The sequence below is a fragment of the Lepidochelys kempii genome, chromosome 1, assembly GCF_965140265.1.
Source record: "Lepidochelys kempii isolate rLepKem1 chromosome 1, rLepKem1.hap2, whole genome shotgun sequence".
NCBI classification, from domain to species: domain Eukaryota; kingdom Metazoa; phylum Chordata; order Testudines; family Cheloniidae; genus Lepidochelys; species Lepidochelys kempii.
The window spans coordinates 153136787-153154717 of NC_133256.1; the positions used below are offsets into that span (position 1 = coordinate 153136787).

General features: G+C 40.6%; 1 protein-coding gene across 16 annotated transcripts in view; it reads right to left on the reverse strand.

The window, feature by feature from the left end:
- Positions 1-17931, reverse strand: part of CASK (calcium/calmodulin dependent serine protein kinase) — a 425127-nt gene that overhangs the window by 301778 nt on the left and 105418 nt on the right. For all 16 annotated transcript variants that reach the window (XM_073358759.1, XM_073358793.1, XM_073358785.1 and 13 more), the window contains exon 2: positions 8735-8847. In XM_073358759.1, the coding sequence (XP_073214860.1) occupies positions 8735-8847 (113 nt within the window). The remainder of the gene's footprint in view (positions 1-8734; positions 8848-17931) is intronic.

Here is a 17931-nt window from a genome sequence, read left to right on the forward strand (position 1 = left end):
TCAAAGACTCCCCAGCACTGGGTGGGGGCGGGAATACCCACTGACATGAATGGAGCAGTTCATATGTCTCAGAGCTTTTGCTTCAGGCTCTATTCATCCCTTTGGGTAGTCTCTTTCATCCAAGAACATTCTGGTTTAGATGAATGGGCCACTTAACACCTATCTAAACTTGAAACTTTGAAGTTTGAAACCCACCTTGTGAAGAAGTCTGAGGGCTTGACTACACTTGCACTTCATACCACAATAAAGCCACCCAGAGCGCTCTACCTTACTCCCCGTCCACACTGGCAAGGCACATAGAGCGCTTTGACTCCCTGGCTGGAGTGCTCCTGGTACTTCACCTCCGCGAGAGGGATAATGGCTGTTGCATACTGGCTGAGACGATCCAGGGTCAGTGTGAATGAGGAGTTAAGTAACTGCACTGTGATTGACCTCTGGAAACATCCTATAATCCCCTTAAGACAACTGCTCATTCTTCTCTTTGTTGTGAAATCGCTGCCCAAATGCGGAAGTGCCATTTCAGAGCTCCGTTTCAGACAGCGGCTGCTTATCTGATTGGACAAACATTTACTCTTTGCTTTGAGTGAGTGAGAGAGGCGGGGGGGGGGGTCGGGGGGTCTGCACTTACAAGACAGCATGCTGAAACACTCAGCACCCCAAAAACCCACTCCCCCCCCACACATACATACAACACACTCCACCCCCCCCCTCATTTGAAAAGCACGTTGCAGCCACTTGAATGCTAGGATAGCTGCCCATAATGCACCGCTCCCAATGCTGCTGCAAGTGCTGCAAATGTGGCCACACGCGCTTGAAGCAGTCAATGTGGACAGACTGCAGCGCTTTCCCTACTGCGCTCTCTGAAGGCTGGTTTAACCCAAAGCGTTCTACAGCTGCAAGTGTGCCATAGCCTGAGAATGAACTGTAAACATTTGGGACAAAATCTGCCTTGTCAAAGTCCCTCCGCCCCCTCCACTCCCAAATAATTTTATTTTATTAATTTACTAATGTAATCTGAGTACATCAAAATATTCAGAAGGCACTGAAACTATTTATGGGGGAAAAATTACACATGCAAAGGCTCACAGGGAGGGGAGTGGTGACTGGGGTGAAAGCAGGTGGGAATAGAAGGAGACAGGTTTGGATTTGAGGTACTGGATGGGGCATTATGGGAATGGACAGCAGGTATTATATGGGAGAGGTTGAAGAATGTGAGGGGTAGCAGAGCACGCTGGAGTTCTAGGGGTGGTGGCAGGGACCTGCCAGCCCTGACTTCTCCCTTTCCATGTGTGTGCTGGATCTGGTGGAGCCCTACCCCTCTGCAAGGGACTGAGCCACTCTCCCTGCCCCTCTGTGTGAGCTAGGGAAGTGGCTGACTGAAGGTAATGCAAATTTAAAAATCTGAAATCCAGAAAAAATAAATAGTTAAGATACACATCACCCCTGTTCAGGGCGGAGGGGCTGACCAGAGCATATCAGGGAGAGACAGATGGCTGCATGGTCTTGCAGCATAGCTGGGTAAGCCTGGCTGAAACAAGCCCAGGAGTCACAGGTGGGTGTGGGTAGTGGGAGTGAGGGAACCAGCTCAAGGCAAATAACCAAGGAAATGAGTACACAGTAGCAGAGGATCTGAGACAGCAAGGAGCCTTCTTATATGTTAACAGCTTCTAGGTGCCAACTAATAGCTTAATGGGATGGAAATGGGAAGGAGGGAGCTGGAAATGCTGGCGGGGGAGCTACAGATTGCAAGGAATTGTGCAGCAGGAAGTGGAGAAGACTAACACACATTTTTCGCACATGCTTAAGGTTACTGTAAGCGCCATGTGATGAAACTGTCAAGGTTTTGGGGGACACACCATCGATGAGACTTCTCTCGTCGGTCCTGTTAGCAACTACACATTGCAATCTTTCCAGGCATGACCATTATCCCCATTCCACTATAACAAAACATACGGGGGGGGGGGGGGAGAAGCTCTTAGGAACCACATGGCAACTCTGTGAACCATTACAAAGATCACTGAACCGACACTATTTCTAGCTCTGCCATTGGCCTGATGGGTGACTTTGGGCAAGTCACCTCACCTCATTTTTCCATCTGTAAAATGGAAATAATGACGTAAAATTTGTTGAGAGCTACGGATGAAAAGTGCTGTATAAAAGCTGGGTCTTTTTATTATTATTGAGCTATATTATCAACTGCAAAGCTACCTGAGAACTATAACCATCTAAATGACCACTAACTTCTATAACACATTTCTTCCTGTTAAACACCCTCACACACCTCTAGGAAATTCCCTGACAAAAACCATTCATTAATGCAGAATTAAGGTTATCCAGAGATATCTCATGCCCTTCCAGAATGTCATGTTCAGCAAAACTCAAACCTCTAAAAACCAGAAAAGTTCAGGTATGCATCAATGCAATATGTTGGAAATTGAGAGGCACCTGGTGAGCCTTATAGTCATTCTTCCCACTGATCAAAGCACTAGTCCCTACAGACAAGGCCATGACCATTCCCCTGGCATCAGTTAGTAGGTACTTGCTCAGTCTCAACTTCTTTGCAAAGAGACAAAAGCTATATGTCTTCTAAACAGCCCTGCACTGAAAAGGAGAAAACAGTCTTGTCACATCTGTAAAATGGGGATAATGATGTTAAACTTTCAGACCTACTGATGTAAGGCGCTACATAAAAGCTAGGTCTTTTTGATAATTACCTAGCAACAGTAGTGTTATCAGTTGCAAACCTGTGTGAAAACTACAACTGCCTACATGACCACTAACCTCTACCAATAAACATTTCTTTTTTTGTTTAAGAAGAAAAAAAATTGGAAGTGGCATGGCAAAAATCTTTGTTAACACACAGTTAACACTGACTGTTGATAGCTGGTGTCTTTTCAGAACACTTGGTTCAGCAAAACTCAAAACTTTTCCAAACCAGGAAAGACTAAGTTACACAACAGGAAAAGAAACGAGAAGGAAGAATGCTAGAGAAAGTGTGATGAGAGAAAGAAAAGAAAAAGAAAAAGGCATAGTAAAAATTTCACGAGGCATAAAAGTATCAGAAAGAAGGACAACACTGTTCACATTTCTGTTTGTTAACAATTTAGAGCATTACTATTAACAATTATCTGAAATTACATGGATTATTTTGGTATTCTTATTAGATTTTTAAAGACTTCACTAGTTTAATAAAGAATCACTGATTTTTCATGTTTTCTAGAACATTGTGTCGTGGAAGTACAGGATAACCTCATTTATACTGATATTTAAAAATATTCAAACTGTTTACATCTTCTCATATTCATTTGTATATTCCAAAGGACAAAGAATACAAAGTGTCAGCAATACTGCAGTAGTGTGTTATCATGCACAAGACCCAGTGTTAATCCAGTAGACCATGCAGCCACTTGAACAGTGACATGGCATCAATAGACTGTATTAGAGCTGATGAATTACAACGTTATAGAGACTGATAAAACAATAGGCAAGACCATGAACACTAATGTTTAGCTCCAATAGAATTCAATCTATATTAGATTTATTAGGTGTCAGACACCATTACAAGGCATTAAATGAAATTCTTCTTTCTATTATAAAACCATTGTAAACACGTGCATAGCCAGCAAGTAATTTTTTATGTCCATGTACATAAGTGCAACACATATGGAATGTACTTTTGGAAAGAACATTGCAGTAAATAGGTTTTTCTTTACAAGCCAGCAGTCACTCAGGCAATATGCCACAGCAATTTATAATCGTAACAACTGCTATTCAGAGACTATAGGATTTTTTCAAAGTTTGATTATTTTTGTTAGAGCAAAGCCATTTGCACTGCTACAGTAAGAGAGAGAGAGAGAGAGAGAGAGAGAGAGTGTATATGTGTGTGTGTTCTTTATGATAATTCTTCTGTAAAAATGCACTCCAGGCTGAAGCTTCTTACAGTAAGTACAACAGTAAGTTCACAATTTGCTGTCTTTTCTTTTAGTAAAGAGTTTTTAAATGAACAATATTTTTGAAACACTGCAGTATTGTATCTCAGCGTTCCTAATAGAGAATATTAAGATCATATTCTCCAGGAGTTTGCATGTGAACTTTGGTACGCCATATACCCCTGGGGGAATTCTGCGCCAAATTTTTTTTTAAATTCTGCATATTTTGTCAAAATAACACAATATAATCACTCCAGTGTCAGTATTTTGGTAATTTATTTCAAAATACCTGTCAACAAGTATGTCAACAATATAGACAACAACAACAAAAAAGATTCCCTAAGGAGTAGATAGTTAAAGAATTCCTTATAACAAATTAATTCCAGTTGGGAGGAGCTGGAGGGGACTCTGTGGGGGGCCCCAGAGCCCAACCTCAGCAATCACCCTCAGAGCCCACACACCCACATTCCCCTCCCCCCGCCCAGACACCTGTACCCCCAGAGCCTTTACTTTCCCCAGCTTCTTTACTGTTCCATCGTGGGACATGACATGGTGCAGCCCTCCCCTTCCACACCCTTTGTCAGAGCTGGGTCTCCCATGCCCTCTCCCAACCCAGGGAGAATGAAGATCAAGCCAGACAGCGAGAGCACGCAGCCTCCATCCCCGCTGGGCTGGGCATCCCACTCACTGCGAGCTGGGCTCTGCAGAGTTCAGTGGCCCCTAGTTGTGTCCAGTAGCTCTGCAGCCTCAATTCTGCAGGTGAAACATGGAATTCTGCATTGCGCACTGGTATAGAATTTCCCCAGGAGTAATTAGCCCTAGTATCTCAGTCACCTTTGTGGCCAATGGAACTGCTACCAGAAAGGTTACTTTGATGGAAAGAAGAAAGAGTACATGTAGCAAATGGCTTGAAAGGTGGGCTCATTAACCTTGCCAGTACAACATTTAGATCTCAAGTAGGGGGACACTACTCCCAAAGGGTCTGTAAGATATCTAGCTACCATATGGTGTGAAACTGTGGATATCCATAACTGGAAGGTAGAGAGCTGAAATGGGCTGTGAGATGAACACTCAGGGAGTCATGGAGAGTCCAGAGTTCTTTAATAATAGAAGGTAGTCCAGTACACTGGGTATTTGAGCTAGAGACTGAAATAACTGGCATGCTTAGACAGTGAACCACTTTGCAGAATAAGTCTGCCTTGTAGAGTCCTTTGTCCTGTGGATAAGAATGTTATGACATCAGTAGAGAGAACTTGCTCAACTGAGGTAAATTAGCCAGCATCCATGCCATGAGGTCCAGGGAGTATGACTCTATAGGGTGGATCTTACCGTCTTTTTGCCATATTACATCTGGCTGTAGAGGCAATGGTACTGGAGGTTGGATGTAGAGATTCTTTAGATCTGAGACCCAGAACTGCTTCTGCTCTGCTAGAGCTTTTGATGATGATCCTGGGTGATTCCTGCCCGAGTTTCCTGAGAATGTTCAGGATGAATGCACTTATAGGGTAAACACACCTCAGGCCCTGGAACCAGAGTATCATATATGCATTAGACACAATTCCTGCATTGTGTCTTCGTCTGGAACAAAGCTTTTGACATTTCCAGAGTATTCTCTGGTGGCAAAAAGATCTATGGTTGGATGACCCCTGACCTGAGAAATATGTTTGGACAGTGTCCTTCACTGTCCATCTGGTCATTTCTGAAGTGTCTGCTGCGGTGATCTTCTAGCACATTCTGTAATCCTGTGAGGTATACTGCTTTTAATTCCGTGGAGGATACAAAAGTTCTGCAGACATGCAGCTTATTGACATAGAGGGATGGAACTTGCTCCCGTCATTTGTTTTCACAAAACATGGATTTTGTACTATCCATCATGATTTGACTTGCCAATCTTTCATAAGCAGGAGGAAAATCATGCACGCCCACCAAATAGCTCTTAGCTCCACAACATTTAGGTGAAGTAGTGTTTTCTGAGGAGTCCACATACCTTATGTTTCAAGGTTGTTCAAATGGGCTTCCCAACAAAATGTGGAAGTCTCTATCGCCAACATCTTTAATAGCAGTGGCGGAGAGAATGGTATTCCCTTGCAGACTTTCAGATGATCTTTCCACTAATTTAACAATGACAGGACTTTCTGGGGGGACATGCACTGACACACTCAGGTGATGCCTACTTGGCTGATATACAGACTTCAACTTCTTTGCATGCATTGAAGATGAAGTCTGGTATGCTGAGTTACATACATGCAGGAGGCCATATGAGATAAGTCCTCACCGATGGTCTTGGGGTGAGCTTGTAGGTGGGTGGGCACATCTAGTGTGGCTTGAAATCTTTCTTGTGATAAGGAGGAGTGCAGACTGTCTAGAAACTTCTGCAATTTTTCCTGCACTACCGCCACAGGCATTTCTAACACGTCTGCCATGTGACACAGAAGTTTTGAAATCATTAGGCTGAGTGGAAGTAGAGTGCATAACTGGTTCATCAGGTGAGGAAGAAGCGTGCCACTGTTTGGAGTTATTCTTCCCAGTTTACAACGAGTTTGTGCCAGCTGTACCTCTTGTGCAACTCTACAAGTTTTTATAGCGAAGGGAGATGTAACTCTAGAGAGGTCAGGAGGAGTTAGTTTCCTCATCAGCTGCATCCCCGCAAGAGTCCAGTATGGCCAAGTTTGGACATTATAGGCGTAAAGGACTGGGGGTTACAGGGGTAGATACAAAGAGGAGTGCTCTCTTTCAGATTCCACAGGTCTATGCCTAAAATGACAGCTCCTCGATCCTCCATCTGACCAGATACATGGGAATGAGGAGAATGGGTGCAGGTTACCTCCCTACTATGATCAGAATGGGAGCAAGAAGGGAAGAGAATTTCTCCTCTAATGATGAGGCTAGTCTTCACAGAATTATAGAAATGTAGGGCTAGAAGGGACCTCAAGAGGTCATCTAGTCCACTTCTCGCATCAAGGCAAGAAATCCTTATCGCATCTTAAATCTCCCCTACTACTGTAGCTGAAGAGGTGACTGGTACATTAATAGTATTGGTTATCTGTAACATACAGGCACACTCATAGCTGAGGATAGTAATGGTGATTTAGGCTGTGTAATCACGACAAGATCACTTGATACCAAATATAAGTTTGGTGTGAGAAAGTCAGTGCGAGGAGCATCTGTATCGTAAGGGTCAGCACTAGCGTCCTGGGTTCCGGAGGCATTGGTACGGTGTATATAAATATTGGTACCAAGAAGTCAGTACTGGGTGAAGTGCAGACCTCTGCCTAAGACAGTACCACACATTCAGATATCAGGTTTTGCCAGGGTGTAAGAGGAACCCGATTTGGGCTCTGACCTACCCTTTGCCTGAGTAGTCTGAAGAAAGCAATGCCTCATTTTACTACATCCTAGGAAGAGGAAACCTAGGCCTGTACTTACTATGAGCATGATGTTCCTTCCCACTCCTTTTAGATGACTGGGTGCAGGAAGACAGCTACGTTGTCTGTCTCAGTATATGAAGGTTTCTTTGAAGAGTGAGCCCAGGAGCTGGGAACTGAGCTGTAGCTCACAGGAACCATGACAGAGGAAGCTGGTTCAGGCCTGGTAGGGTCCCTTCCTCTGGTCCCGAGGAGGCTCTCACTGAGTGCTCCAGGAGAAAAAGTTTAAGACTGGTCTCTCTCACCTTCTGCATCCTCTTGGAGAAAAAGTGACAGATTGAGCAATATAAGGGACAGGCCCCATTCTGAAAGGAAAAAGGCACCTTGAGTGCCCTTATTAAGGAGGGGGATGTTCTGAACTCCAGGTTTCAGCCAAAGCAGCAAAATCCCAGTACTAGAAAGTCCCTAAAAATAACACTCCTTTATTAGTGTTATCCCCAAACTAGCGTAAAAAGGAGAACACTACTCTAACTATATCACCACATACACACACAACAATCAGAAAAGTTGCACATTGTGCAGAAAAGCAGACGCTACAGATGTTCCGTTTTACAGCCATAGGCAGTAAGAAGGAACGGAGGGATAGCTGGGCTTGCTCCACCCTTTACGTCCTTGAATGTGTGTGGAGGGTAGGGTGGTGGTGCACAAGAGCATCCAGGGACACTGCTGTCCAGTAGAATCCAATCTCATGCACATGAGCACCAGAAGTGGAATGTACATGGACAATCGTTCAAAGAACACTATCATCTTCCTTGGCCGTGTGAAGAAACTGAACTACTAATCCACCCAAAATAAAGTTACATCATTTTCAAATTTAATTCAGAAAAGGCTTAGTGGTTTGTTCTAAACCAGGTTGGGTGAGGTAAGAATTTTGTTTTTAAAAATGTTGTATGGCCTGGTGGCAATCTTTTATGTATAAACATCAGTTTGGTATAACTTTTGCCCCTTCTATGGTGAGTATTTTTCAGCACAGACAAGTTAATGGCTCATAAGGAATTACTTCCTAAATCCAGACTGCTGAAAAGAATATATAGATGTACAGAAAGGAAAAACTAATAAAAACATGTCCATCTTCTCCTTCTAACCAAGAGTACTTCCTCTCCAAAAGGATTCTAGGCAGGACAAAAGAGGTCTGAGACAACTTCTTTCCTAGTACATAGTCCTATAACTAGACAACCATGAAAACTACTAAAACTTGAGCAGATTTAGCAGGATCCACGCATTTCCAAGTTTCCAGTGCAGGAAGTCTTTGGTTCAGACTTATGTGGAACATTGAACAAACAGGATCTTCAAAGTTAGCAGTTAGGTACTGGAAGTCAGCCACAGAAAAAACAACTGCTTTATAAATTAACAAGAATTTACTTAAAAGTCCTCCCTTACCTTCTGTACTTAATCCAGGACTTGAGGTGAATTTTGCTACATCGACAATCTTGACAGCAAACTGTTGCCCAGTTTCTCTGTTGATACATCGCCGCACAACACTGAATGGACCCCTAAAAAACAAACAAACAAAAACAGTCAGATTTTCTGCATTAAAAGAATTACAAACTATTTCGTTCTCCTTTGTGTGTTTAGCTGTACAGTTCCAAATATTTCCTAACACATGTAAGGTTACATTTTTGGAACTATAATACAGTGCAGAAGGTGTGTACCTCTCACCCAAGTTGTCCAACACAAAATGTAATTGCTACTAGAGTTTAATGTAAACAGCATTTGACAAACTTGATATTTTCATTTTTAAAAGTTCATAAATAATTTCATATAGTTTGCTTGTAAAGGATACAACTAATAGAACCTATACAAAATCATCATACTATTGCTAAAATGTAATGTAATTTGTTTATTATGATACAAAATACAGTAAGAAAAACACTGCAAAATACCTTTATATTTATATTACACAGATTTACTATTACCACATTTAATTCTAGAAAATGTTGTGATATATGTATTCTAATAGGCTCAAATCCTGCAGTCCATTCTCATTCTATTGATTTCAGTGGGAATTTGCCTGAGTAAAAAAAAAAAAAAAAAAGTGAATAAACTCTGACTGAGGAATCCAGGATATGACTGACTAAAAGTACTGTTCAATATAAAGAGAAAGAATAAAAAATGCATTCAATTCTATTATTTTTAAATGCCTATTAAGAAACACTTAGAAAGGATAGTTTAAAATAGTCAAACCTACAAAAAATGTAAGTAAATCTTTCCACTTACATCACCAGCCAGTGAATTTTAAACCAACACAGGAGACATGGGAAATTTCCATTACTACTTTATATTTAAAACTCCAGGGTAATAGAAATACATCTAAAATTTTCTTTGATCTTTATTTCTTAAAGAGCCATCATGGAATCAAAGACGCTACATATAATAAAAGATTTGTTAGATTATCTAAAAAGAAAAGGAGTACTTGTGGCACCTTAGAGACTAATCAATTTATCTGAGCATAAGCTTTCGTGAGCTACAGCTCATTTCATCAGATGCATACTGTGGAAAGTACAGAAGACGTTTTTATACACACAAACCATGAAAAAATGGGTGACTAACACTACAAAAGGTTTTCTCTCCCCCCACCCCACTCTCCTGCTGGTAATAGCTTATGTAAAGCGATCACTCTCCTTACAATGTGTATGATAATCAAGGTAGGCCATTTCCAGCACAAATACAGGTTTTCTCCCCCCCCCACATACCACACAACAGAACCACTAACCCAGGAACCTATCCTTGCAACAAAGCCCGTTGCCAACTGTGCCCACATATCTATTCAGGGGACACCATCACAGCGCCTAATAACATCAGCCACACTATCAGAGGCTCGTTCACCTGCACATCCACCAATGTGATACATGCCATCATGTGCCAGCAATGCCCCTCTGCCATGTACATTGGTCAAACTGGACAGTCTCTATGTAAAAGAATAAATGGACACAAATCAGATGTCAAGAATTATAACATTCAAAAACCAGTCAGAGAACACTTCAATCTCTCTGGTCACGCGATTACAGACATGAAAGTCGCTACTTTACAACAAAAAAAAACTTCAAATCCAGACTCCAGCGAGAAACTGCTGAATTGGAATTCATTTGCAAATTGGATACAATTAACTTAGGCTTGAATAGAGACTGGAAATGGCTTAGTCATTATGCAAGGTAGCCTATTTCCCCTTGTTTTTTCCTGCCCCTCCCCCGATGTTCTTGTTAAACCCTGGATTTGTGCTGGAAATGGCCCACCTTGATCATCATACACAATGTAAGGAGAGTGGTCGCTTTGGATAAGCTATTACCAGCAGGAGAGTGAGTTTGGGGGGGGGGGTGAGAAAACCTGGATTTGTGCTGGAAATGGCCCAACTTGATTATCATACACATTGTAAGGAGAGTGATCACTTTAGATAAGCTATTACCAGCAGGAGAGTGGGGTGGGAGGAGGTATTTTTTCATGCTTTGTGTGTATATAATAAGATCTTCTACACTTTCCACAGTATGTATCCGATGAAGTGAGCTGTAGCTTACGAAAGCTTATGCTCAAATAAATTGGTTAGTCTCTAAGGTGCCACAAGTACTCCTTTTCTTTTTGCGAATATACAGATAAGAGACAAGGTGGATGAAGTAATCTCTTTTATTGGACCAACTTCTGTTGGTGAGAGAGACAACCTTTTCAGCTATACAGAGCACTGTGTGGCTCGAAAACTTGTCTCTCTCACCAACAGAAGTTGCTCCAATAAAAGGTATTGCACCCACCTTGTCTGTCTAATATCCTCGAACTGACGTGGCTACAAATAAACAACAATATATGGTTTATATTGACCTCACTTCTACACAGGTTTCTTTGAAAATTGATCCATAAGTGTCATAACCCAACACACACATTTTTGGAAGTCATTTGTTAATATTAGGATTTAACTTTCACATTCTTAGTGCTAACATGCTATGAGACAAAACTCAACTTTAATTTGTAATATTTTCATATAAATTGCATCCCACAATGCTTTAATGTTAGATAACGCAATTACCCACTACTGCTATTTAACTAGGTAAGTTACTCGGTACAGACATGAAAGAAAATGTTTTCAGATAAGATTGTGGGAACTTAGGAAGGCAGTAGTCACAAAGAACGTATATATTTTATTTTATTTTTGTTGTTGTTGCTTCTTTAACAGTGATAACAAAGGGCAACTTGTAAAGTTAAATTGCCACGCACTCAGAAAATTAGGCTAACGTACCAGTTGACAAGGAAACTGACATTCAATAAGTTTCTCTGAAAGATAAGGGAAGTAATTTAAAGTATATGGATGGAAGCTGTGCATGGAATATTCATGTTTTTCTGTTTATTGGAATAAAAAGCAGAGTGCTTAGGTTAAAATATGAGTTTTCCCTTCTAGACAGCAAACTGCAAGTCAGGTTATGGATCTCCGACTCCTGAGACTACAAAGTGACAGCCTTTCTAGTTCTCAATAGAGACTTTTTAGGGGAAAGGGTGGAGAAAATAAGTGAAAAAAGTTTCAGTTTAAATATGTTTATTTACTAATCATTTTAATTTTAGTTTGATGTTCTTGTACATACAGGGTGATTTTTGGAATTTAATTACTCTTTTAATCCTGATTCCATTTTTGACTCCAGATTACTATTGTAAAAGTCTAAAAATTACATTTTATCCATTTTACCAGTCCTTACAGTCTTTTATTTAAAACAGTAATAGTATCCTAAAAAAAGGAAGAGGAGGGAGAGTGTAGAGTCTAACTTGAAGCCTACTTAAACATTGTAACAGGAATCAGAGAAAATATTCTCAGTCTTGGACAAATTAAACACATAAAAAGGATAACTAAACCCTAAATTATATTATCCTCTAGTGAAAACCCCCTCCAGATTGCACTGTCCTCCAGATGAATAGCTAGAGATACAAAAGTGTGACTGCCTCTTTTTAAAATAAATTACAAGCTAAGGTCTCGATCTTGCAAAAACATATGCATGTGTTACCTTACATATGTAAGGCCCACTGTGTGCAATGTAAAGTTAAACATGTGCAGAAGTGTTTGCATGATCAAAGCTCAAACAGGCAATTTTTTTCTCACTAATATCCAAGCTGGGTGCATAGGTATCCATATTTGGAATGTCCTATTACTTTTCAATATTTATTAAGGGAACATTTTAGCCACACTCAACATGGATATTTTTAAAAATTATTAAATGAAAAAGCCTAAGTATACAGGTATAAAAATGTTTCAATCATAGATCCTTAGACAGAAATTGTACCAATGCAGTTGACCAGCAAGACACATTCCTTAATTAATACATTATGGAACTTAAATTTAACAGTCCTGTAGCCTTTATAGTGAAGCCTTCTTTAGTGACTAAATATGCTAGCCTGGAATGGTCTTTTTTTCACACTTGACAACCAGAGCTAATTTACGTATCAGGGTACAGGATCTACTTTTACAGCTATAGTCTGCATTTCTCCAGAAGGCTAAATACACCTGTAGCATTATTCCAGAAGGGAAAGCACTTGGAGAATAATAATGTTTTAGTTTCATAATTAAACGATCTTCAATGAAGAATGGAAATCTAGGTTTTAGAACTAGGCTTCTTTAGAAAAAAGGATGTTGAGGAATTCCAAAATGGTTATTTATTATTCATACTACAGTAACACCTAGTGGTCCCAAAGATCAGGGACCATCATATCAACTAAACTAAAAGACTGTCTCTGCAAAGCTTATAGTTTAATTAAATGGTTACCTAGTTTATTATATTCCAACATTGAAGGATGTACAGGAATTATATAGATTTTCTGTATTTTTCTACAGAGGCCTCCGATTTGTCTGCATGTGCATATTCCACAGGAAGCCATTTCTTTTGGCTACCTAATGCTCCAGCAGCACCAATGGGAAATTAAGGGTAATTACCTTTAGAATACTGCAGGATATATTTTGAATACACCATTTTAAGGTAAATAGGTTGGATGATACTGAACATTCGTTAGTATTTTTTTTGTTTTGTTTTAATTCAGTGGATGAAGTTCTACTCAGGAAAGTAAGCATAATGACATGGGCTTTAAAGTAGAGCAGGAAGTTACTGAATGCATGCTTCCCCACAAGAGCTTTTCCAGTAAAACACTGCTATGCAACAGCTATTCTTCCTATTGGAGGGCTCTGCTCTAAAAATATTTGGGGCCTGTTTTCCAAGTCTCATCCTACAATCCAATCAGCCAATTTTTTTTTCAATTAGACTATCTATTGCTAATAAACGTCATGCTTCGGGAATAATGAGACAATCATTAGAAAAGTCAGGAAGTTTTCTGTACATGGTATAGTACTGCCCAGTTGTGCACATTATGTAGCTATTCCACTTTCATCTGAAGGCCTCTCAGAGAACACCCAATTAAAGAGGACCTGTAATTTATTCCACCTTGAGAGTTCATATAGGAATTTCATGAACCCAAACCCACTGCCTTCTGGGTAGCCCGGGAGGCTGTAAGACTGAGGGAGCCATCCCTGACAGAAAAGCCCCACTGCCTTGTGGGTGAATTTGGGAGAATGTAGGGCTATGAGAGTAAACAGACAGAAAATCTGGAGTGGAGCCCAAAAGGCGGTCAGATACTAATATTTTAGTATCTTTCTGACAACTCTTGCAGCAGATCGGGTACCAGATGTACTGGTTCTTCCTCGCCTCTGGATTTTACCATTGACGCCAAGAGGGGGGTCCTGATGCATGGGCAACTCAGGGCCCCCATATCATCTGCCCAGGCTTGCACCCTGGAGAGGTATTCCAGCTTCGCCTCGAGCATCAACACAACACAGGAGGCAGCAGTCACCAGTTCTAAGCTCTTATTCCACTGGCGTAGCGTTGAGCACCAGGGGCTGTCTCCGACAGTGGGAGAGATAGTCATATATCACTGGACAATCATTGCCCACCATAAAACTGGCCAGTCCCCAGACAATAAGGTGTTGTCCCACCACAGTCTGCCTGCTTCAATGGGTGCCTGAAGCATAGAGTTTTATAACTTGACAAGTGGACTACAACCAATGCACCAAGCAAATCAAGTAAAAGAAAGAAACAACCTTAAAGATAGGGTGCTTTAGGGTTCACACCATAACAACTGGATTATCTGAGGACCTTCAACAGATCAGTGATGCACGTAAAACTGCCATGATCAATGACGAGCTGAAACGACAATATGGATATCGTATCCCTCCCAGAAACATGGCTAGCATCAAACGGATCTCTCAGAGAAAAAGACTACAACTTCGTCTGGCAGGGGAAAAGCTCATAAGAAACCCGAGAGCACGGAGTGGGATTTGCCATCAAGAACTCACTTCTGGGGATGACTGAGCCACCTAGAAATGGATCAGAGAGAATCTTGGCAATACAATTGTTCACATCTGAGGGCCAGTCAACCTTGTAAGTGTGTATGCCCCAACACTCTCCTTGTCTTCTGACATCAAGGACCAGTTCTACGACCAGTTGAACACCAGCAAGCAATATTCCATCAGCAAGGAATCAGCAAGATTCCAAAACACGAATATGTTTTCCTGCTGGGGACTTTCATGCGAGGGTGGTAGCTGATCATGAAGCATGGACCAACTGTCTATTAGCATTACTGTAGCACTTAAGAGCTCCAGTCTTAGACCAGTACCACTTTGTGATAGGCACTGTACAAACTCAGAACAAAAAGTCCCAGCCCAAAACAGATTACTATCTAAATATACGACAAGAGACAACAGAAGAATACTGACAGACTGACAGATGGAGTACAAGAAAACAAAGAATACTGGGAGAATGATGAGTTGAGACCATAGCCTACCAAGTCTTGAGCACCCTAATGGAAGCAAACAATTTGTATGCTGAAATATTTTGAAAAATTTGGGGCAAAACCAAGACAAAGCAATTTGGAAGCTGGAAGAAATTCATGTCGCAAACCATGGAACTAGAATAACCAGTACTCTGTAATGAAAGAAATGGAAGGAAGAATGTAAACAAGAGACGTTCTGAAGCACATTAACCCTAAACTCATTAGATAATCTCCAAAAAGGCACTTTTGTAAGATAAAAATGGCTTCAGTGGAATTAGAAACAAGTGGGCCACAAATGTTCCATCGTGGCAGTCATACGGTGTTCAGTTCTCATAATGAAAAAGGGTACTGAGAGCATCATTAAAATCTTGATACTTACTGCACTGCTATTTTTAACATACTTATGGTATTTACAGTATTTCCTATACTTAGGATAGGGAATACTACAGATGGCTCAGGAAATTTAACTACTGCATGAGAGAAATGTCAAGAACCTAATGGCGCCCACTATGCACTACCCTAATGAAAGAACACGGAGAATGAGAGCATACAAGTGTTTATCTTTAATATATCCTGAGGCTAAAGCTACTATTTAACAACGCAATCCTTTCAGAACTTGATTTTACACACAGTGTGTGTGTGTGTGTGTGTGTGTGTGTCAAACAACTTGAATGCGCTGAGACATCACAACAAATGCACGTTTAATTTATTATGGAGGTGTTGGTCACGAAGTCTGAATCCAAAGTTTTCAATTTAAGGGGAGTTTTAAACTTTTTTTTTTTTTTTTTTTTTATAAAAGCCTCATTAAAATAACAATAAAAACACAAAGTATTCTTAGAGTACTACTGAATTTTTCATTGTGATTTGATAATTAGACCGATACAGAAAGGATAAGAGTTACAAGATTAACCTTTTTTAAGTTTTCCACTAGATACTCTCACTTTTTGGCAGGTAGGAGTGGGGGAGAGGGAGATACCATTTGCAAGAAAATTAAGCACCCTGGAATCTATCCTTTGCTCCACATATGCTGAGTTATAAATAAACATTAATCCACAGGCAAGTACTGCCTAACTTCCCCAAGTTGAACCGAAAGGAAATGCATCAATTTGAAGTGACAGTGTAACACAGCCATTTGGGTAACTTCCCAACCAAATACCCCTGTAAGTCTAGGGAAAGTTCTTCAAGCTGGGAAAGGAGACCATGACTCATGAGTTTAAATCTCACCTCTACTGACTGTGGTTTATACTCCTGTGCAGTTTACCAACTTATTACTGACTATTAACATCAATCCCCAACCCTAGAACACAGTCAAGTATGAGCTGTCACTTCATTTTACAAACAAGTTAACGAAGTGGTTATACAAAGTCACTGTAGGCAAAGTCAAGAACAGAACCCTGGACTAACATGATCGTACTGCCTATGACTCCCAGTCATAGACCAGCACCACTTTGTGGTAGGCACTGTACAAACAGAACAAAAACTCCCTGCCCCATCTAAGTATAAGATGAGCGACAACAAATGGATAGACAGACAGACCCATGAGGGATACAAAGAAACAATCATAATATTGGTGAGAAGGACAGTCTGTGGTCTCAAAAGCCCATCATTCTATCGAGTTTTGTGTATCTTGATCCCAAATCTTAGCTATTCAACCACACCACATTTTGGGTTACTATGTCTTTAACCACTAAAACAACACTTGTCCTAGAGTCAAGGATAGAATCCCAAATTCCTGGTCTCCAAAATGCCATTGATGTCTAGCAAACAGTTATGTCACGCATTCACAAAAAGTGTGCACTGAGTCCTTTTCTGAACTGTGGGTCTGAAAGTCCAAGGTTTAAACCCTCCTGTTGACTCAAAGGGAGAGTTTGTTCTGATTGCATGTGCCAGATTTTAATTTTCAAGAAGAATTAGCTTACTTTGTTCACACAATGAGAAAATATTTTTAACATAGTCTTGTAGCTTAAGCACTATTACAATCTAAGTTATAACATGACACAAAGATACAGGTATTTCGCATTTCAATTGTCGTCTCCTATTCTCCCCTAGCTGGCCCCATAGACCTACTGACTGAGGTACACCACCTCTACCTAAAAAAGCTAGGCAAAACTAACAAAAGAATTTTTTTGTCACAGTTACATCAGAACATGTCCCACCAATTTAACACCTGACAAAATGGAAATAAGTTAGAGACTTCTGACTTCCCTGTTACTTTAAAGTTCCCTAAACACTGCTGATAACCTGCTCACACACACCATAAGGCTTTCATTTCCGCCTCCAACAGATACAGATAATAGAGAAACCATATCACCGATAGAGCAATATGGATTGATTGGTAAACTGGGCACAAGCAAATAATGTGTTTAAGTACAGACGAATGTGCATTTCTACATCTGTGAACAAAGAATGTAGGCCATACATACAGGACGAGGAACTCTATCCTCAGAAGCAGTGACTCTGGGAAAAAAAACCCCAATTTGGAGAATCGGCTGAATGTGAGCTCCATGTGACATTATGGCCAAAAGGGCTAATTATGCAATCCTTGAATATATAAACAGGCAAATTTCAAGAAGTAGAGAGGTTACATTAGCTCCGTATTTGGCACTAATATGACCACTGTTGGAATACTGTGTCCAGTTCTCATGTCCACAATTCAAGGATGATATCGATGATAACTGGACAGGATCCAGAGAAAAGCCACGAGAATAATAAAAGAATGGAAAACATGCCTTACAGCGAGAGACTCAAAAGATCTCAATCTATTTAGCTTAAAGGTTAAGGGATGACTTAAA